Genomic DNA, 22780 nt, shown 5'->3' with positions numbered 1-22780 from the left:
GGCACTACAGGAGGCCCAGGATGGACATGTCGTCTAAGGAATGGGAGGGGGAGTTAAAATGGTTCGTGACTGAAAGGTGCTGTTGTTTATTGCGAACCGAGCGGAGGCGTTCTGCAAAGTGGGCCCCAAGCCTCTGCTTGGTTTCCCCAATGTAGACGAAGCCACAACGGGTACAGCGGATGCAGTATACCACATCGGTAGATGTGCAGGTGAACATCTGCTTGATATGCAAAGTAAACTTGGGGCCTGGGATGGGGGTGAGGGAGGTGGTGTGGGGGCAAGTGTAGCACTTCCTGCGGTGGCAGGGGAAGGTGCCGGGTGTGGTGGAGTTGGAGGGGAGTGTGGAGCGGTCAAGTGAGTCCCGGAGAAAGTGGTCTCTCCGGAAAGCAGACAAGGGTAGGGATGGAAAAATGTCTTGGGTGGTGGGGTCGGACTGTAGATGGTGGAAGTGTCGGAGGATGAAGTGTTGTATCCGGAGGTTGGTGGGGTGGTATGTGAGGACGAGGGGGATTTTCTTTGAGCGATTATTGCGGGGGTGGGGTGTGAGGGATGTATTGCAGGAAATGTGGGAGACACGGTCGAGGGCGTTCTCGACCACTGCTGGGGGGGGATGTTGCGGTCCTTGAAGAACGTGGACAACTGGGATGTGCCGGAGTGGAATGCCTCATCCTGAGAGCAGATGCGGCAGAGGCGAAGGAATTGGGAATAGGGGATGGAATTTTTGCAGGAGGGTAGGTGGGAGGAGGTGTATTCTAGGTAGCTGTGGGAGTCAGTGGGCTTGAAATGGACATCAGTTTCTTGCTGGTTGCCTGAGATGGAGACAGAGAGGTCTGGGAAGGTGAGGGATGTGTTGGAGATGGCCCAGGTGAACTTGAGGTTGGGGTGGAAGGTGTTGGTGAAGTGGATGAACTGTTCGAGCCCCTTTTGGGAGCATGAGGCGACGCCAATACAGTCATCAATGTAATGGAGGAAGAGGTGGGGTTTGGGGCCAGGGTAGGTGCGGAAGAGGGACTATTCCACGTAACCTACAAAGAGGCAGGCATAGCTTGGGCCCATGCGGGTACCCATGAGGTTGCAGGAACAGCAAATCATATTCCGCTTGGGAAGCCTGCAGCCCAAAGGTATCAATGTGGACTTCACAAGCTTCAAAATCTCCCCTTCCCCCACTGCATCCCAAAACAAGCCCAGCTCATCCCCGCCTCCCTAACCTGTTCTTCCTCTCACCTATCCCCTCCTCCCACCTCAAGCCGCACCTCCATTTCCTACATATTAACCTCATCCCGCCTCCTTGTCCTGTCCGTCCTCCCTAGACTGACCTATACCCTCCCTACCTCCCCACCTATACACTCCTCTCCACCTGTCTTCTCCTCTATCCATCTTTGGTCCGCCTCCCCCTCTCTCCCTATTTATTTCAGAACTTTCTCCCCGTCCCCCTCTCTGATGAATGGTCTAGGCCCGAAACGTCAGCTTTTGTGCTCCTAAGATGCTGTTTGGCCTGCTGTGTTCATCCAGCTCCACACTTTGTTATCTTGGATTCTCCAACATCTGCAGTTCCCATTATCTCATTATAAAGTGAAATTAGTTTGCAAATTCACATTCTACAATAGGGAAACATATAACTTTCATTGATTCTTTTTAGGATTTGAAGTCAGGATGAATACTTCACGCAAAGAGTTATTAGTGTTCAGAATAAAACCCTCCAAAATCATGTTAAATTGTACAATGGTACACATTAAGGTTTTTCCAAAGCAGGTACGTTAAAATAGATTAAATGGCCTCATTCATCTCACTTAGCTTGTAGACACAAAGGAAATCTGAAGTGCAGACTCTACCTCGCCTCTTGTTTCTGCATCTTCAGATTCAGAGGAAGATTCATTGACAATAGAAGAAGGCCTGGATCTACCATGGCGCGGAGATGGAGATGGAGTCTTTGCTTCCTCATCACTTTCTGCTCCAGGAACACGAAGTGAAGCTGGAATACAATACAGGCATTTCAGTTAGCCTCAACCTGAGATGAGGAGTGACTTTACAGAAGTTTATAACATCATGAGGAGCATGGATAGGGTGAACAGTTAAGGCCTTTTCCTCAGAGTAGAGGAGTCCAAAACCAGAAAGATAGGTTTAAGGTGAGAGGGGAAAGATTTAAAAGTGACCTGAGGAGCAACTTTTTCACACAGAGGGTGGTGGGTATATGGAACGAGCTACCAGAGGAAGTAGTGGAGGCTGGTACAATTACAACATTTAAAAGGCATTTGGATGGTTGTATGAATAGGAAGGGTTTAAAGAGATTTCAGCCAAATGCTGGAAAATTGGATTAGATTAATGCAGAAAATCTGGTCAGCATGGATAAGTTGGACTGAAGAGTCTGTTATCGTACTGTACCATTCTATGGCTCTATAACTTCACTTGAACATTACTTCTCAACTCAGCTAGTCTTTTGCCTCTGATCTTTTTAAGGTTAATGCACGACATGCTGCTTTACCTCACTTAGGTTTCTCATGAGATTTTTAAAATCAGCTGCTGCAACTTTGATGGGTTTCCTATTATCACAACAATCTGTATAGCCTCAGAGAACGTCTGAGAAAATTCTGAGAGCTTGTTTTATTTCTGGAAACACCTCTTTTATGCCACATGCCGTTCTCATCTCTAAAACCACTGCAGACTTTAGGGGTTGCTTCAGATGAGATGCTTAGGGAGTTCTGCTCTGATTATATGGTCTCTATAGCAATAATGCACTGTATAAAAAGTCATACTAGACTCTCGACAGTGAGATGTGACATCATGCTATTTCTGGATATGCTCTTTTTGATGCTGGCAGAAAGTGCTCATTTAGGTCGGCAGTCTGGGAGGGGAAAAGGTGAAATCAGAAAAGCAGGGATAGAAAGAATACTTGGACTCTGATTGGCACACTGGGTACTGACGTCAGGAGTAAATGCGGCTTGGAAGGGTAGAGCATGATATTGTTAGATGATTTTACCAGTAGTAGGCAATTAAGTGGCTCCCATCTATTCAAGGATGGTGGCCTGCTTCTCTGAGTTGTTGGCCTAATCAGATACTGGGAGCTCTGTAGCTTTGGCAGCACTATTGGCAGAGGTGTTGCTGGTGAATCTTCCTGGAAAAAGAGTGTGTGTCTCCATGTTTAAATGCTGTTAAGGGCCTGGTGAATGAGTCGTGGGTGTTTCAGCACCAAATTAGAAGGCCTTGGTGATCAGGTGGCTGAATGCTGTACTGGCGGTATCAGAGAAAAGGAAAATAGCTACTGCCACTGAATGGACGACACCCCAGAGTTCTGAAGGAGATAGCTAAAGAGAAAGTGGAGGTGTTAGTGATGATTTTTCAAGAATTGTTGGAGTCAGGTGGGGTCCCAGAGGACTGGATAATCATTAACGTAAGTCCTTGTTTAAGAAGGGAATAAAACAAAATATGGGAAATTACAGGCCGAATGGTCTGACCACAATCATTGTTAAAATTTTGCAGTCCATTCTAAGGATGAGATTTCTGACTACTTGGAAGTGCACGGTAAAATAGGGCAAACTCAGCATGGGTTCATCAAGGGGAGGTCACGCCTGACAAATCTGAAAATTTGCTGAAAATTTTGTCAAACATTAAGAGTGACAAGTCGCCAGGCCCGGATCAGATTTGTCCTCGGCTGCTTTGGGAAGCGAGAAATGCAATTGCTTCGCCACTTGCGAAGATCTTTGCATCCTCGCTCTCCACTGGAGTCGTACCTGAGGACTGGAGAGAGGCAAATGTAATTCCTCTCTTCAAGAAAGGAAATAGGGAAATCCCCGGCAATTATAGACCGGTAAGTCTCACGTCTGTCATCTGCAAGGTGTTAGAAAGGATTCTGAGGGATAAGATTTATGACCATCTGGAAGAGCATGGCTTGATCAAATACAGTCAACACGGCTTTGTGAGGGGTAGGTCATGCCTTACAAACCTTATCGAGTTTTTTGAGGATGTGACTAGAAAAGTTGATGAGGGTCGAGCTGTGGATGTGGTGTATATGGACTTCAGTAAGGCATTTGATAAGGTTCCCCATGGTAGGCTCATTCAGAAGGTCAGGAGGAATGGGATACAGGGGAACTTAGCTGCTTGGATACAGAATTGGCTGGCCAACAGAAGACAGCGAGTGGTAGTAGAAGGAAAATATTCTGCCTGGAAGTCAGTGGTGAGTGGAGTTCCACAGGGCTCTGTCCTTGGGCCTCTACTGTTTGTAATTTTTATTAATGACTTGGACGAGGGAATTGAAGGATGGGTCAGCAAGTTTGCAGACGACACAAAGGTCGGAGGTGTCGTTGACAGTATAGAGGGCTGTTGTAGGCTGCAGCGGGACATTGACAGGATGCAGAGATGGGCTGAGAGGTGGCAGATGGAGTTCAACCTGGATAAATGCGAGGTGATGCATTTTGGAAGGTCGAATTTGAAAGCTGAGTACAGGATTAAGGATAGGATTCTTGGCAGCGTGGAGGAACAGAGGGATCTTGGTGTGCAGATACATAGATCCCTTAAAATGGCCACCCAAGTGGACAGGGTTGTTAAGAAAGCATATGGTGTTTTGGCTTTTATTAACAGGGGGATTGAGTTTAAGAGTCGTGAGATCTTGTCGCAGCTCTATAAAACTTTGGTTAGACCGCACTTGGAATACTGCGTCCAGTTCTGGGCGCCCTATTATAGGAAAGATGTGGATGCTTTGGAGAGGGTTCAGAGGAGGTTTACCAGGATGCTGCCTGGACTGGAGGGCTTATCTTATGAAGAGAGGTTGACTGAGCTCGGTCTCTTTTCATTGGAGAAAAGGAGGGGGAGAGGGGACCTAATTGAGGTATACAAGATAATGAGAGGCATAGATAGAGTTGATAGCCAGAGACTATTTCCCAGGGCAGAAACGGCTAGCACGAGGGGTCATAGTTTTAAGCTGGTTGGTGGAAAGTATAGAGGGGATGTCAGAGGCAGGTTCTTTACGCAGAGAGTTCTGAGAGCATGGAATGCGTTGCCAGCAGCAGTTGTGGAAGCAAGGTCATTGGGGTCATTTAAGAGACTGCTGGACATGTATATGGTCACAGAAATTTGAGGGTGCATACATGAGGATCAATGGTCGGCACAACATTGTGGGCTGAAGGGCCTGTTCTGTGCTGTACTGTTCTATGTTCTATGTTCTATGTTCTTTGAGGAGGTAATGAACTGGTGAGACCAAGGAGAGCCAATGGATGTTGTCTGCCTGGACTCCAGAAGGCTGCTGAGTAAGATAGAGGCCTTTGGTGTCAGAAGCAAGGTAGTAGCATGGATACAGAGTTGGCTGTCTGGTAAAATGCAGAGAGTGGGGATAAAAGGATCCTTCTCAGGATGGCAGCTAGTGACTAGTGGTGTTTCAGGAGAGTCAGTGTTGGGACCACAACATTTTAATTTATATATTAATGATCTTGATGAGGGAACTGAGAGCAAACTGGCTCAGTTTGCAGATGGTACAAAGACAGGTGGACAGACAGGTAGCATTGAGGAGGCAGGGAGGCTGCAGAAGGATTTGGACAGGTTAGGAGAGTGGGCAAAGAAGTGGTTGATGGAATTCAATGCGGGAAATTGTGAGGTCATGTACTTTGACTGGAAGAATAGAGACATAGGTTATTCTCTGAGTGGGAAGAGAATTCATATATCTGAAGTGCAAAGGGAGTTGCGAGTCTTAATCCAGGATCTTTTTAAGGTAAATTTGCACATTGAGTCAAGTTAGGAAGGCAAATAAAATGTTGTCATTTATTTTGAGAGGACTAGACTAGAAAAGCAGGGATGTACTCCTGAGGCTTTGTAAAGCTCTGAGCTTTCTGCGCATGATACCTCAGGAAGGATGTACTGACCCTGGATCAGATCTAGAGTGGTTCATAAGAACGATCCCAGGAATGAACTTAACATAATAGGTACGTTTGAGGACTCTAGGTCTATACTCAATAGAGTTTAGAAACATGAAGGGGGATCTAATTGAAATTTAACAGAATACTGAATGGCCTGGACAGACTGGATGTTGGGAAGATCTTCCCATTGGCAGGCGACACCAGGACCTGAGAGCACAGCTTTAGGGTAAAAGGAACGTCTTGTCATGAAGTTGTGTAGAATACTCATGAATTGTAAAACAGTGCGTGATCCCTTTAAGAAATTGAAACAAATGTACCAAAAGGCCTTACAGTTAGCAAGCAAAACAGTAGTCTTGTTTTGATGAGATAATGGGAACTGCAGATGCTGGAGATTCCAAGATAATAAAATGTGAGGCTGGATGAACACAGCAGGCCAAGCAGCATCTCAGGAGCACCTGAGATGCTGCTTGGCCTGCTGTGTTCATCCAGCCTCACATTTTATAGTCTTGTTTTGATGTTTTGGCACTTAGTTTGAATTTAGCCAATTCATTTAAATCAGACCCTCAATCCTGAATGCTACTTGAATTTAAATTGGATGGTATTAACAACCTGGGACCAATCCCAGTGTAAGAAATGGAAAGGTCATCAAGGATATTTAAAAAAAGGGCATTTACAAAATCGGGGAGAGCCAACCGCCATCCAAAGTGAAAGCAAATCCACCATCTGAGAAATAAACCTGGCTCTCACACAAAAAAAATCATTAAGTGCCTTAACAAAAGCACCACAGGTTGCATGGCATTTTTTTTAGCTCAAGTGAAAATATCCATGACAGAAAGATCAGCGGAAGAAATGCATTTGTGACTTGAGATCGATAGGAGAAAGGCTGCAGAAGGCAGAGTGTTCCACAAGATGCTGAGAACGGCATGTGGCAAAAAAAGAGGCGTTTCCAGAAATAATCTCTCCAAGTTGGCACAGACTGAGTTTTAATTTATTGAGTTTATATAAGTGGGACATGTGATTATTTGAACAGCATTCCAGTAAAATTTAGTTCAGTTAGGGAATAGTTAGTACTTAGGGTAAATTGTTCAGTTTGTTAGTAAATCTGTTAACTTGTTCATTGTTAGGGTTAAATAAATATTATTTGTTACTTGTAACGTGGACATCAGGGATTTTCTTTAACTAATCTTTTAACAGATTAAGAAGGATGTGAGTTTCTCTGGCTGGTTGAATTTAATTATTGGAAGGGAACCTCTATTTCTCTCATAAAAGATTGGGGCTTGTGTGTCAATTTAATTTTCAGAACGTTCTGCAGAAGGGTCACCGGACCCGAAATGGTAACTTCTGTTTTTCCCTTCACAGATGCAGCCATACCTGCTCAGCTTTTCCAGAAACCTGGTTTTTGTTCCTAATTATCAGAGGGGTTTGACCTTCCCCACTTGCCCAACACCCTTTAGAATAGAGACAAGCAGAAATTTCTTCAGCCAGAGAGTGATGAATCTATGGAGTTTATTGCCACAGAAGGCTGAGGAGGCCAGGTCATTGAGTATATTGAAGACAGAGATAGATAAGTTCTCGATTGTCAAGGGGATCATGAATTATGGGGAAAAAGTGGGAGAATGGGGTTAGAAACTGATCAGCTATGATGGAATGACAGACAGGCTCGACGAGCTGAATGGCCTAATTTCTGCTCCTATGCCTTATGGAGCGGTTAGTGCCCTGAAATAAGAATGTGATTCTACAAAAGCAAAATCTAAGGATTTTGCAAATCTGAAACAAAAACAGAAGATGTTACAAAGAATCAGCAAGAATGCTGCATCTGTAGAGAAAGAAAAACTGTGTTAATGTTTGAAATTAATTCTGATGAAGGTCAAAAACCTGAAGTGTTAAGAATTTTTGAGGATTAGGAGATTTAATTCACCAACTTACAATGGTATGGTATTGTCCAAATGTGCATGGGATCACGCAAATGGGAAGAATTCAGTTTGAAAGGTTTACCTGTTACTATTAATGAATGTTAACAGAGGTTATGCTAAAAATTAACTTTCTCAAAATGGCTAGGTTCGGTTAAACTTTAATTCCAATGGCTCACCTTGGGTGATCTTTGCAGAGACCATTTGTGTGATCTGAGATGTTAATTTTTGCAGGAATTCTTCTGTTCCAACATCTGCCAATGAAAAATGTGGTAAAGTTGTGGTTGCAGAAGCTTCTCTGCTGGCTTCTGTGAGGACTTCTCTTTCGTCTGTAATACAATGACAGCAAATATTCTGGGAACTAGGCAAGCGTTTGAGTTGTAAAATCTAATAAAAACTAGGCAAATTTCAATTAGAAAACAGGATGAAATACAAAAATCTTATATTTAATATGCAATTTAGTTTTTAGTTATATGTTCACAAAATAAATATCCATGTAAATCAAAAGCTGAGTAGGCACTGAGTGATCAAGTGAATATCCATAGATTTAGCACATCATTTTGCTTGATTGGGGGTACACATACGTTTAAACTATAAAAGTACTGTGAGAACACATTTCAATGTTTCATTAAGCTTAAATAGTTTCATTAACTTGTACAAGGTACTCACTTTTCTCTGGTTCTTCATGATCAATTTCTTGTGGTCTGTAACAAAGAGGCACAAGAACATTGTCACAGATAAAGAGAAGAAAAGAGAAGTCAAATGAAATAAGAATTAAATTTGTATTTGTGAACCTGTCAGCCAGGTTCTTCAGGCACCTCCCAGTCGCAAACCATTTCCACTCCCCCTCCCATTCTTTAGATGACATGTCCATCATGGGCCTCCTGCAGTGCCACAATGATACCACCCGAAGGTTGCAGGAACAGCAACTCATATTCCGCTTGGGAACCCTGCAGCCTAATGGTATCAATGTGGACTTGACCAGCTTCAAAATCTCACCTTCCCCCACCGCATCCCAAAACCAGCCCAGTTCGTCCCCTCCCCCCACTGCACCACACAACCAGCCTAGCTCTTCCCCTCCACCCACTGCATCCCAAAACCAGTCCAACCTGTCTCTGTCTCCCTAACTTGTTCTTCCTCTCACCCATCCCTTCCTCCCACCCCAAGCCGCACCTCCATCTCCTACCTACTAACCTCATCCCACCTCCTTGACCTGTCCGTCTTCCCTGGACTGACCTATCCCCTCCCTACCTCCCCACCTATACTCTCCTCTCCACCTATCTTCTTTTCTCTCCATCTTCAGTCCGCTTCCCCCTCTCTCCCTATTTATTCCAGAACCCTCACCCCATCCCCCTCTCTGATGAAGGGTCTAGGCCCGAAACGTCAGCTTTTGCGCTCCTGAGATGCTGCTGGGCCTGCTGTGTTCATCCAGCCTCACATTTTAAGCCAGGTTCTTCGTGGTTTTTAAAAGCAATTTAGCAACTTTTTAATTAACATAACCATTGTTAGTTTTACCTCAGGGCAGGGGCATCACTGGCAAGGCAACTGTTTGCTGTCCCACACCTAGAGAATAGGTTGGTCGAAGATAGCAAGAACTGCAGATGCTGAAATCAGAGTGAATAAAGTGTGGGGTTGGAGGAACACAGCAGGTCAGGCAGCATCAGGGAAGCAGGAGAGTTGACGTTTTGAGTCAGGGCCCTTCATCAGGACATCGAGAAAGGTTGGTGGGACACTGTTGAAGCTGTTGCAATCCATGTTGTGAAGGTACTGCAACAATTCCCCTTCGGTGGTCTTTTAATCCAACTTAGTGGTTTTCTTGGTCATTTCAGGGAATAATTATGTTGTTGCAGAACTAAAGTTAAATATAACCTATACCATGTTTAGATGGCAGGTTTGTTTTTCTAAAGGACATTAATTAACTCATGTTTTTAAAATAACAAACTAATGTTATTATAGATAATTTTTGTTTCCTTGTTTTTAAACTGAATTCAAATAATGTTCGCACCACACAAATGTAAGACAATGACCCTCTCCAATAAGACACAATCTAACTGCTGACCTTTGATGTTCGATGATGTTACCATTATTGAATCCCCTATTCTCCTCGGGATACCACTGACCGGAAACTCAACTAGACATGCTGTAAAATTACAGTGGCTACAGCAGCAGGTCAGAGGCTAGAAATACTGCAGCGGGTAACTTATCTCCTGACTCTCCAAAGCCTGTCCACCTACAAGGCACAAGTCAGGGTGTGATGGAATACTCCCCACTTGCTTGGATGGGTGCAGCTCCAACAGTACTTAGACGCTTGATGCCATTCAGGACAAAGCCGCTTACTTGATTGGCACCACATCCATAGACATCAATTCCCTTCACAACTGATGCTCAGTCGTAGCTAAGTATACAATCTACAAGAACCACTGCAGAATTCACCCAAAATCCTTAGACAGCACCTTCCAAACTCATGACAATTTCTACCAGAAGGACAAGGGAAGCAGATATGTGGGAACATCACTTCCTGCAACATCACCACCAAGCCTTTCACTGCCATTATCTCAAAAGAAATTCTGGATGGAAGAGGAAAAGCAGACATCTATGTCCCTTTTTGACAATCAGTAAGTACAAGTTTTGGGTTGATTATTCAAATACACAGGTAAGCCCAGAAGAGGGAGAGACAAATGCAAATGAAAAGATTTAATAAACCAGCCTCCACGCACGAGTGGCATTTCTGCTTCTTCTTTTCTCATCTATTCTCACTTATTACTTCTCCTGAGGTCTCACACAAGTTTACTTCTATTGATAACTCACACTTCAAGATGTGGTCCGAACTGCCGTATTTTATATTCGTGACTTCAGCATAAATAGCAACTTCTGTTTAATCATGGAGTTTCAGAGCCTAGCTAGATCTTCATCATACCATCATTCAAATATGCAGTTTTCAGCAGAGCTTATTTGTAGAAGTGAACAAGGAAAGCATTCACGGACCTTCCCTGGTGTAGGGAGGATGCCAAAATCTACTGTAGCACCTACCCTAATCAAGATCCGTCGGATTTAAGAAAGGGATTGAAACTAAAATTTACTGGATTTGTATGCTACAATCTACAAATGCAGCAAAGCCTGGATAATATCTAGACTTGTGCTGATAAGTGACAAGTCATGCCACACATGGCTACCTCTAACATGGAGAATTTAAGCATGGTACCTTGACATTCAATAGCATTACTATCACTAAATCCCCTACTGAGTATTACCAATTACCGAAAACTAAACTGGATCAGACAAATAAATACTGAGACGTCAAGAGTAAATCACAGGCTAGGAATATTATGGTGAGTAACTCATCTCACTCTCTAAACCTGTCCACTATTCTATAAGGCACAAGTCAGCAGAGTGTTGGAATCGTCTCCACTTGCCTGGATGAATGCAGCTCCAACAACAATTGAAAAATTTGCCACCATTCCGAACAAAATGGCTTGCTTGACTGGCGTCAGATCCACAAACATTTCGGTGGATCAAAATCCAGGAGTTCCCTTGCTAACAGCATTGTAGGTCTATGAACAGCACAGGGGCTGCAACACTTCAAGAAGGCAGCTCAACAGCACATTCTCAAGGGCAACTAGGGACAGGCAATAAATACTGGTCAGCCAGCAATGCTTATGTCTCATGACAGTATAAAAATAAAATTCACTCCCCCTACTACAGTGGCAGGTGCATACTACCTACAAGATACATGGCTGAAATTCACTGAAGTTCCCAAGGCAGGACATGATAACACCACATTCTGCAAGTTCCCGTCCAAGCCACTCACCATCCTAACTTGGTGTTATACTGACATTCCTTCAGAGTCACTGGATAAAGATCCTGAAACTCCCTAACAGCATTGTTGCTATACCAACACCAAATGGACTGCACCAGTTCAGAAAAACAGCACACCACCATCTTCACAAAGGCAATTAGGGATGGACAATAAACGATGGCCCTGTGTTAAGTCCAAATCCCATGAATTAATAAAAGTACTGTTTAAAATTATCAGGTGAGTTACCATTGGAATTTAAGCAAATAAAGTAGCTTCCCCTGCATTTACAGAGAAATATTTGATTAGAAGCACTTACCCATGCAAAAATGTTTGCATAATAGCTTCTTTCACAGTTGTGGTTTCTTCAGTTGGAGCTTCAACTTCTTGTAAGAAAACAAAAAGGAACACACATTGTAAATTGGAAATGCATACAGTTCATTGAAGTTTGTTTCTTTATTTAAAATTAGATACAGTTAAAATAATTGTTTTCACTGTACACAGCATGGTATTTCTACGCTTGTAAAAGACCCTTGTATACAGTGTCAACATTTTCTTATCACATATCACCTCGCGTAAATTGCACTGCAGTAAATTGACTAAAAAGCAGTTTGATTCTACAGGTCATATACACAATCAGCACCACACTGCCTAGAATAATCTGAAAGACATGTACAAGTGAAAGGTATCTGATATACATACAGATATAAATATCATATCTAGACTTTGGCTTTTAAAATATTGGCATTTGTGTGTATTACTTTTCTGAAGGATTTTAAAAAAACGTAGGTAAAACAATCTCCTCCAACAGTAAGATAATCCAGAATGTGTCATAAAACTGTAGCCCCCAGATTGTTAATGGAGAATTGATTTTTACTGTAGTGGTTTATGACTTGTGGGGTAAACACTGCTGATTTTCAGCCAATTTTTGGTTCATGCTAATGAATCAGTTTTAGCTTAGGGAGCTCAGAGTCTGAAATTTTTAAGTCCTAACTAGAGACAAAGATAGTTTAGAAGTTTTGTCTAAGCTTTCAGAGTTATCAGTATTCATGTAAGAAAACTTTACAGTTCACAAGAAAAAACTAGGGAGGAATCAGGTAAGTTGAACTTGAATATGATATAAAGTCTCTGTAACAAATAGTACGAGGAGACAGGTTGAGACTTTGTCGCGCAGTGTTTAAGATATTTCAAACAATGTTGCAATAAGCATCTGTTTAGCTGTTAAAAAATCTGCAGCCCCGTGTGACAAAGCTTTGGTGAATGAATTACCACGTTAACTAAAATTAAGAACACAATCTATCAGGCCAGATTTCATTCTTGACTAACAGTACTATCAGTTGGGGTCATAACATCTTTCCAGAATTTGAATTCATTTAATTCAATAGGGATCAGAGTCTTTTAAATAAATGGATTTGTTGAGGTTCTGAACATAAGACAAGAATATTCTGGTGAAGTTTACTGAATGAATTTGCAACATTCAAAACCATCTTGAAAATCTGTAAGAATTTTTCTGGAAATAGTAGTGCATGATTTGAAATTTTTTGTGAAGTCTAATTTGAAAGAGTTAGCAGATAAACTGAAGGGAGAAATGAAAGCAGGATCTTGTAAGAAAGAAATGCTGAAAATTAACATCCAACATTAAGAATTAGAAGAAGGGAAACCTTAAATTGAGATGTCACAGTTAGAACAAGCTGAGGAGTGAATGAAGGAGAAATCAGTCCAATCACACAAAATTGAAATTAAAAGAGAACAGAGATTAAATGGAATCAGTGATAATGGGAACTGCAGATGCTGGAGAATCCAAGATGAAGGATCTAGGCCCGAAACGTCAGCTTTTGTGCTCCTGAGATGCTGCTTGGCCTGCTGTGTTCATCCAGCTCCACACTTTGTTATCAGAGATTAAATGGATATGTTATTGTTTGAGTAGTGTAACAAATCCCTAAGAAAGAAATTAGTTCTATCTTGGGAAATGACCTGGCTAGTTGAAAAATTACTTGCTTCACTAAAGATGGAAGAATAATTGATAAAGGCAGAAGAAACTAAGAAGCTATAGATGGAACATCCTGGGTTGTTTCTTGGCTGCCTTGTGACTAGATCTCAGGCTCATAAAGCCAGCCAGAAAAAAGAGAATCTATGAAATGATTTGGAATTCAGTTTTGGATGCGATTTTCAAATGTTTAAAGAAAACATAGAAACATAGGAAATATGTGCAGGAATAAGCAACTCAGCCCTTCGAGCCTACACCACCATTCAATACGATCACGGCTGATCATGCTATCTCAGCATCCCATTTCTCCCTCTCCCCATACCCTTGGCCCCCTTAGCCACAGAGGCCATGTCTTGAATATATCTAATGAACTGGACCTACAGCTTCCTGTGGGACTGAATTCCATAGGTTCACAACTCTGAGTGAAGAATTTCTTCCTCATCTTAATCTTGAATGGCTTTTCCCTTCTTCTGAGAATGTGACCCCTTGTTCTAGACTCCCCAACATTATGAACCTTGTTCCTGCATCTAGCCTGCCCAGTCCCATTAGGATTTTATGTGTTTCTATGAGATGCCCTCTCATTCTTTTAAATTGCAGTGAATAGAAGTCCAGTTGATCCAGCCTTTCCTCATATGTCAGTCCTACTGTCCCAAGAATCAGCCTGTGAACCTTCACTGGGCCTCCTCAATAGCAAGAATCCTCCTCAGACAGGAGACCAAAATTGCACACAATATGTAAGGTATGGCCTCGCCAAGGCCCTGTATAACTGCAATAAAACATCCTTATTCTGATACTTAAATCCTCTTGCTATGAAGGGCAGCATGCCACTAACTTTCCTCTTGCCCGCTGCACCTGCATGCCAACCTTCAGCGACTGTTTCACCATGACACTCAGGTCTCATTGCACCTTGCACTTTCCTAAACTTCCACCATTCAGATAATAATCTGCCTTCCTGATATTGTGACCAAAGTGGATAATCTCACATTTATCCACATTATATTGCATTTGCCATGTATTTGCCCACTTAGCCAGTCTGTCCAAGTCACCCTGGAGCCTCAGCATCCTCTTCACAGCACATACTATCACCCAGATTAGCATCGACTGCCAGTTTGGAGACATGGCATTCAATACCTTCATCGAAATCGTTAATGCATACTGTGAACAGTTGAGGTCCCAGCACTGAACTCTGCTGTACCCAACATTTCACTGCCTGTCACTCTGAAAAGGAGCCATCTATTCCAACTCTTTGCTTTCTGTCTCACAACCAGCTCTCAATCCGTGTCAATACATTACACCCAATACCATGAGTTTTAATTTTCCTAATTAATCTCTTGTGTGGAACCTTATCAAAAGCCTTTGAAAGTCCACATACACAACATCTCCTGATTCACCACTATCTACTCTACTGGTCACATCCTCAAAAAATTCCATAAGATTTGTCAAGCATGATTTTCCTTTAGTGAATCCATGCTGACTAGGACCGATTCTGTTACCGCTTTCCAAATGCTCAGTTATTACATCCTTGATGATAGACACCAGCATTTCTCCCACTAACTGATGTTAGGCTGACTGGCCTATAATTCCCCATTTTCTTTTTCCTTGCTTTTTTTTAAAAAAAGTTGAGTTATATTAGCTACCCTCCAGTAAAATGGAACTCCTCCCAGAGTCTGCAGAATGCTGGAAAATGATCACCAATACACCTGCTATTTCTAGGGCCACTTCTTGAAATACTCTGGGATGCAGAGCATCAGACCCTGGGGACTCATTGGGTTTTAGTCCTATCAATTTCCCAATATAATTTCCTGACTAATAAGGATTTCCTTAATTTCCTCTTTTGTGCTTGACCCTCTGTCCCCTAGCATTTTCTGAAGATTATCTGTATCCTCTTCAGTGAAAACAGATCAAAAGTGTTTGTTCAACTTGTCTGCCATCTCTTTGTTATCTATTACAAATTCACCTGATTCTAATTGCAAGGGACCTATATTTATCTTCATCAGTCTTTTTCTCTTCACATATCTATAGAAGCTTTTGCAGCCAACTTTTATGCTTTCTGCAAGTTTACTTCCATATTCTATTTACCCTTTCTAAAGTAAACCCCTTGTCCTCCTCTGTTGAATTTTAAACTTCACCCAGTTCTTGGATTTGCTGCTTTTTCTGGACAATTTATACGCCTTCTCTTTGACTTTAATACTGTACCAGACTTACCTTATTAGCCATGGTTGAGTCACAATTCCTGTTTTACTCTTACGCCAGACAGGGATGCACAATTGTTGAAGCTCATCCATGTGTTTTTTAAATGTCTACCTTGCCTATCCACTGACAACCCCTTAAGTATCCTTGGCCAGTTTATCCTACAGAATGCATATCTTGTACTATCAAAGTTAGCTTTCTTTAAGTTCAGGATTCAGGTTTAATTGTGTCACTCTCCATCTTAATGAAGAATTCTACCATATTAAGAGAATGAGGCTAACATGCTTAACCTATCTTCCTGAGCAGAGCTGCAATAAATACTAAATTCTGCTGCAAGTTTGTTCTGATTTTATTTGGCTCCTTCGACAAATTTGTTAAAGGAAAGGACACAATTAGAAGTGAAACAAGAATATCATTGAAACTTTGATAACTTGAAAACCGTTCTGACAACCACAGACGATTCAGCATTGTAAAATTCTGACAGGCTATTGAAACTGGCTGCCTGCAACCACTGGTGTAAGTGCCATTTTACTACAAGGATACAAAGTGGGGACTGAATGGCCTGTCAATTATTTTTCAAAGGATTGTACATCAACAGATATATTTAATGGCATGGAAATAAGCATAACGTTTTGTGTTATCTCTAAATCTACATTACTAAAAATATTGAAGAAACTATTATTTGTCCAAGACAATCCTTTGAATTTTTTTTGATGAACTTTCTGGACAAGAATGTATGGTTCAAAACATATAGACCATCAGGCGAAACTTCTTTTTGGGATCTGACTTATCCACTAGCAGCATTAGCTGTGATCATAATGTGAGCACATCATCCATTTTGAACCAATAAAAGATAGATCAAGGTATTTTCTAGACGGTATGAAGTTAAATACACTGGATGTCCAAAGAGACTTAGGGATTCAGGTGAATAGATCATTAACAGGCCATGAACAGCAGCAGAAAATAGTTAAGAAGGCTAATGGAATGCGGATCTTTATACCTAGAAGACTGAAGTACAAGGATGCAGAAGTTATGCTGCAGTTATACAAAGCTCTGAATAAATTCCACTTGGAGAACTATTAGTAGATCCGGCCCCAGATCTTAGGAAGGAAGTATTGGCTCTAGACAGAATACGACATCGATTTACAAGAATGATACCTGAACTTCAGGGATTAAATTGAGGTGAGATAATGCAAACTAGGCCTGTTTTCCCTAGCATTTAGAAGATTAAGGGATGATCTATCGAAATCTTGAAGATATTAACAGGAAAAGACAGGTTGGTAAAGATAAACTTTGCACTGGTTGAGGGGCCTTAGTCTGATAATTAGATAGAGAGGTGTTAGGAAGCACCTGTACACACGACAAGTGGTAGGTGCTTGGAACACTCTTCCACAAATGGCAGTGGATGCAGGATCAGTTGTTAATTTTAAATCTGAGGGAGATAAATTGCTGTTAAACAAACAATTTAAGAGATATGGGCTAAAGACAAGTACATGGAGTTAAGCCACAGGCCAGCCATGATCTCACTGAATAGTGGAACAGGCTTGACGAGCGGAATGGTCTACTCTTCCTATGTTCCTATAATACTTGCACTTATAAAATACATTATCATATCTCGGAAGCAAATTGGAATTACAATGCAATAAAAATGACTTTGAAAAATATACTAAAAATTTCCAACTGAGTTAAACATTCCAATGAAAAATCTATCATTGCACTGCCTGTGAAAAAGCTATCAGTAAATTTTGCTCACCATCGACAATATCCAAGTGGGCAGAGCAGATCGACTGGCCAGCCTTGTTTGTAGCAATACAGGTATAGACTCCAGCGTATTCCTTCCCAACATCCAACAGGATCAAACTATGCTGCATATTTGAGCTGGCTAATTTATAACCCGGTGTATCTTTTTTAATCCAGATAACATCTTCTACTGATTCCTCTTTAAGCCATGTTATGTCAGGCATTGGAGATCCTGTTAAAAAAATATTTTTGGTAACTTGAATATTCAATTACTTTTGAAGTTTTTCAATATATACTATGCCAGAGCAAAGCTTTGCAAAATTGCTCTCATGCTGCCAAGGCATTAGGAGGTGGATAAGAAAGATCTTCAGTGATTGGAGAACTTCCTCTCTTGTAAGCTTAAGCAACTTTCTATTGCAAAATGTGAGGATGCAGGTTTCTGACAACATTGACAACATACATTACAGAGACATTCTTGTCATTGTGTTGTTTTCAAAACTATTCAAAACCTTCAAACTGGGAAGAGATTTTACAGTCTTAGTTGGGACATTCATCTTACCTTGGACCCTGACAGTTAAGGTAATGCTGGCTCCTTTCTTTACATTCTTACTTGTGAACTTGTCCAGAAATCTTGGTGGAACCAACTTCTCTGGCATTTCTGCAAGTAAAGAACAGCTATCAGCAAAGCAAATAGAGTAGTAGCTTCGAAGTGCCAAATGCTATCATTGCCATTTCCTGTGGAATGTGAAAAGTAAAATTCATAGTCTACTAGGCCATTTATTTTGCAGATTACACTTATTATCTCTTTTACCATAAATTCTATACATCCTACTTAATCTCTGGAGAGAAGATTCTCCTTGCCCTTCAAAAATAAATCAAGATAAACTCTAAAACATCCTTCTAACCTTACAGCCTAATCATGGGATAATATGAAAGTTACTGGAGTGTGGAGGGAAGGTCTTATGAGGAAAGGTTGAGGGGCTTGAGGCTGTTTTCGTTGGAGAGAAGAAGGTTAAGAGGCCACTTAATAGAGACATACAAGATGGTCAGAGGATTAGATAGGCTGGACAGTGAGAGCCTTTTTCCTTGGATGGTGATGGCTAGCAGAAGGGCAATACCGTTAAATTGAGGGGTGATAGATATAGGACAGATGTCAGAGGTAGGTTCTTTATTCAGAGAGTAGTAAGGGTGTGGAATGCACTGCCTGCAGTAGCAGTACTCTTGCCAACTTCAAGGGCATTTAAATAGTCATTGGATAAACATATGGGTGATAATGGAATAGTGTAGGTTAGATGGGCTTCAGATTGGCTTCACAGGTTGGCGCAACATCGAGGGCCGAAAGGGCCCCACACCTCAGGAAGGACATACTAGCCCTGGAGCATGTCCAACGGAGATTCACACGGATGATCCCTGGAATGGTAGGTTTAACGTATGATGAACGGCTAAAGATCCTGGGATTGTACTCATTCGAGTTTAGAAGGTTGAGGGGAGATCTAATAGAAACTTACAAGATAATGTATGGTTTAGAAGGGGTGGATGCTGGGAAGTTGTTTCGGTTAGGCGGGGAGACTAGGACCCGTGGGCACAGCCTTAAAATTAGAGGGGGTAAATTTAAAACGGAAATGAGGAGACATTCCTTCAGCCAGAGAGTGGTGGGCTTGTGGATTTCATTGCCACGGAGTGCAGTGGAGGCCGGGGCGTTAGATGCCCTCAAGGCAGAGATCAACTGATTCTTGATCTCACAAGGAATCAAGGGCTACGGGGAGAGTGCAGGGAAGTGGAGTTGAAATGCCCATCAGTCATGAATTAAATGGCAGCGTGGACTTGATGGGACGAATGGCCTTACTTCCACACCTATGCCTTATGGTCTTATGGCTGTACTGCGTTGTAATGCTCTATGTACTTCCTCCATTCCTATTCCTGACTGGCACTCTTATCTTAAGTATTTTCCAGTTAGAAGGAATTAACGTTTCATTTACCTTTATCTTACTTCTCTTTTACTTCCTTAGCCCTGCTTCCAGTTAGCCATATATAAAGTTTTCTTTAGAAGTACCCCTGACCTGCCCCAACACCAGGGTCATATCTCGATGGTTTCAGTTGTAGGGCCTCTGTGGCTCCATCTTAGTGGCACACAAAGGTATGAGTTGTCAACACTTTACAGGAAATCCTTTGACCTCTAGAATCCATCCACATTGTTTGGAAGGTAGCATGAAAAGCAGCAAGCATTTGGGTTGCTAGGGAATGACGGCATTATGATAGCTGCCTGGAAACCAAGCGCATAAATGCACATAGGCTGTGTTGTTGTTTTCAGCCAGCTACACTTGGAAGGATTGGTAAACCTTTACTTTGCTGAATCTCATTGGTTGCTCACTCAGAGCTTTGAGGTAGCACGAACTACAGATGCTGGAGTTAGAGAAAACACAGTGAGGAGCTGGAGGAAAACAGCAGTCCAGGCAACATCAGAGAAGCAGGAAAGTTGATGTCTCGAGTGTTAGCCATGCGGCTGAAGTTAATTGTTAATTCAACAGTGGAAGAAAATCCATTTGCCTGACATATCTTGGATTCTCCAGCATCTGCAGTTCACATTATCTCTGAACACAATTTTAACCTCACTGCGAAGCCTCTTCCAGGGATGCCTAACCTGAAGAAGTTACCCTCCTCCCTCCGGACCAACCTCAGGGAATTTCTCTCCCACTGCAACTCTCTTGTAATATCCATCTTCGGTTCCACCTCCCCCTCTCTCCCTATTTATTCCAGAACCCTCTCCCCATCCCCCTCTCTGATGAAGGGTCTAGGCCCGAAACGTCAGCTTTTGTGCTCCTGAGATGCTGCTTGGCCTGCTGTGTTCATCCAGCTTCACACTTTGTTATCTTGGATTCTCCAGCATCTGCAGTTCACATTATCTCTGATATGTAAGGTCCCATCTGCATGTCATCTCTCTGAAATAGTGCACCTAATGACCTGTCAGATGCAATGGAATTCTGCTCTGTTACAGACATTACCAAGGTCTACTGCTAGTCTTTGCAGGGAGCAAGAGGTGAAATAATTCAAGGCCACAATGAATTAGGAAAGGTTTAGAGTGATATGGGTGAAATGCAGGCAAAGGGAATAGCTCAGATTAGGAAATCTGGTCAGCATGGACGCATTAGGCCGTATTGTATGACTCTATAACTTTGACGGTTATTGGTTCAGCAAAATGAGAGATCTTCTGGTACAAGTGCACAAATCTGAGTATCTATCTGTCAAGGCTGGCACAGTCTCCTGTGGGCTAGCACTCCAATGTGTCCAGGTAGGTTTTCTTTTGCCAAACACATTGCTGTGAATTGGTCTTGATTGCTTTTCTTTATGCCTGAGGATGGTGATCCTAATCAATACTGGACACAATCACTGAAAACTTAAATCCTTTGTCCAGCTATAACATTGATAGTATTTAGCTTCACTCAGAATGATTTCCAGGCTGCCTCCCCAACTCATATGGCCCCATGATTTGATTTTGATTTGATTTATTATTGTCACATGTGCTGAAACACAGTGAAAATTATTGTATTATACTATTGTAACGAGACAAATCATATATATCAAGGTAACAGAACAGAATGCAGAATAGTGCTGCAGCTACAGAGAAGGTACTGAGATCCCTGGACAGTCATGGCTTCCTCCAATGCAAAATTCATAAAACCATTCACTTTACTACCTCGTTTATGTGATAAGACCTGTAAGCCAATAGCCAAGTGTCGTGCTCCGTTTTATCGATCAATTTGATTTCCTGATGTGCCCAAGACTAGGTCCTTGTTGTGTTGCTTCCTCTGCAACCTGATCTTGAATCATTGTGAAACCTTTGTGCTCCAACCAAAATTAAAAACTGCCCATTGATGAACTGAAAGTAAGCTTTTAAAAGGAGATTAATTTGCCACTCATTAAAACTGGGTGGCTTGCTGATTCTTGCTTCATATCCCCCACTCTAAGCTGATCATCGACCGTAGGAATATCAATGGTGAACTCACACAATGGCCAGTGACACTAATCTTTGCACCTGACCCCTGTTCAATGATCCAAGGAAAGTTTTATATTGTAAAGGTACTTTAAAAATGTAGGTTGTTATCACTGTTGTAGTGTTTTGTGTTAGTTTGGCTTTACCTGATTTTTCTTCAGGCATATGTTTCTCAATTTCCTCTCCAGGGCCTGAAATATAATTCAAGTTGCACAGTTAAAAGATTTTCTTATGGTTAACAGTGCTCAGTGATACAAGTAACTAGTCTTTTATTGTTACTAAGCAGGTTCATGGCATTTCACCATCCAGGGCCCAATATTAACATAACCTGCTCAGTCAGAATGGAATGTGTAGGTACGGCATCAAAATTACAGTCAAGCATTTCCTTCAATTAAAGCTGACATGAAATTTAAATAAAAGTGTGAAGTGATGTGTTTATGTGGCAAAAAGACAGACTGCAATGCAAAATAACAGATTCAATTCTTAAAGGAACAGAGGCATCTTTGTAGGAGGGAAGGAATAACTGATCCAATTGTTGAAGGTGTTTTGCAGGTTGAGTAAGTGGTTAGTTAATATGGTACATGGGATCCTGGGCTTTAAAAATTGTAGGACTCATTGAAATAACAAGGAAATTATGACATTTGAGACATTCAAGATAGCATTCGATGATTATTTAAATAGAAATAATATGCAATGGTATGGAATAGACAGAACAATGGTACTGAGGCTGTCACAGGTAAAATACTAGCTATAAGAGGACAAAGTGTGAAGCTGGATGAATACAGCAGGCCAAGCAGCATCTCAGGAGCACAAAAGCTGACGTTTCGGGCCTAGACCCTTCATCAGAGTCTCTGATAAAGGGTCTAGGCCCGAAATGTCAGCTTTTGTGCTCCTGAGATGCTGCTTGGCCTGCTGTGTTTGTCCAGCTTCACAATTTGTTACCTTGGATTCTCCAGCATCTGCAGTTCCCATTATCTCTGATCACAGCTATAAGAGGAAGCACTTAAGCAGAAGAAGGCCATCCAATGTTACCCCTGCTGCTAGTAAAATCTCAGCAGATGCATGTAGACGACAGGCATTGCATCTCTGCTACTCTGCCTGATTTTATGCCCCTTAAGCTTTGGTTGGTGAATATATGAACAAGGGAAAACAGTAGGCCATTTGGCCCTTTGGGCCCGCTTATTGCCTTTCAATAAGATGTTGGTTGATCTGATTTTAAATTCATTTCTACATTTCTGTTTACCCCTTGGATGTCACATTCATGATGGGACACTGGTGTAACACTGTAGACAACAGTGCACATAATTTCACCCATTATGTCACAGA

General features: G+C 41.9%; 1 protein-coding gene across 16 annotated transcripts in view; it reads right to left on the bottom strand.

Annotated features, from left to right (window-relative positions):
• obscnb (obscurin, cytoskeletal calmodulin and titin-interacting RhoGEF b) overlaps positions 1-22780 on the bottom strand; it is a 760766-nt gene that overhangs the window by 209708 nt on the left and 528278 nt on the right. For 15 of the 16 annotated variants that reach the window (XM_059639939.1, XM_059639947.1, XM_059639977.1 and 12 more), the window contains 7 exons: positions 21601-21645; positions 18023-18121; positions 17477-17695; positions 11866-11932; positions 8423-8457; positions 7933-8082; positions 1833-1972 (listed from right to left, as the gene is read on the bottom strand). In XM_059639939.1, coding sequence (XP_059495922.1) covers positions 1833-1972; positions 7933-8082; positions 8423-8457; positions 11866-11932; positions 17477-17695; positions 18023-18121; positions 21601-21645 — 755 coding nt within the window. The remainder of the gene's footprint in view (positions 1-1832; positions 1973-7932; positions 8083-8422; positions 8458-11865; positions 11933-17476; positions 17696-18022; positions 18122-21600; positions 21646-22780) is intronic. The other variant, XM_059639941.1, reaches the window with a different exon arrangement.

This window comes from Stegostoma tigrinum, chromosome 2, assembly GCF_030684315.1.
Source record: "Stegostoma tigrinum isolate sSteTig4 chromosome 2, sSteTig4.hap1, whole genome shotgun sequence".
In the NCBI taxonomy this organism is placed as follows: Eukaryota; Metazoa; Chordata; class Chondrichthyes; order Orectolobiformes; family Stegostomatidae; genus Stegostoma; species Stegostoma tigrinum.
This window is presented reverse-complemented; position numbering and strand designations above follow the sequence as displayed.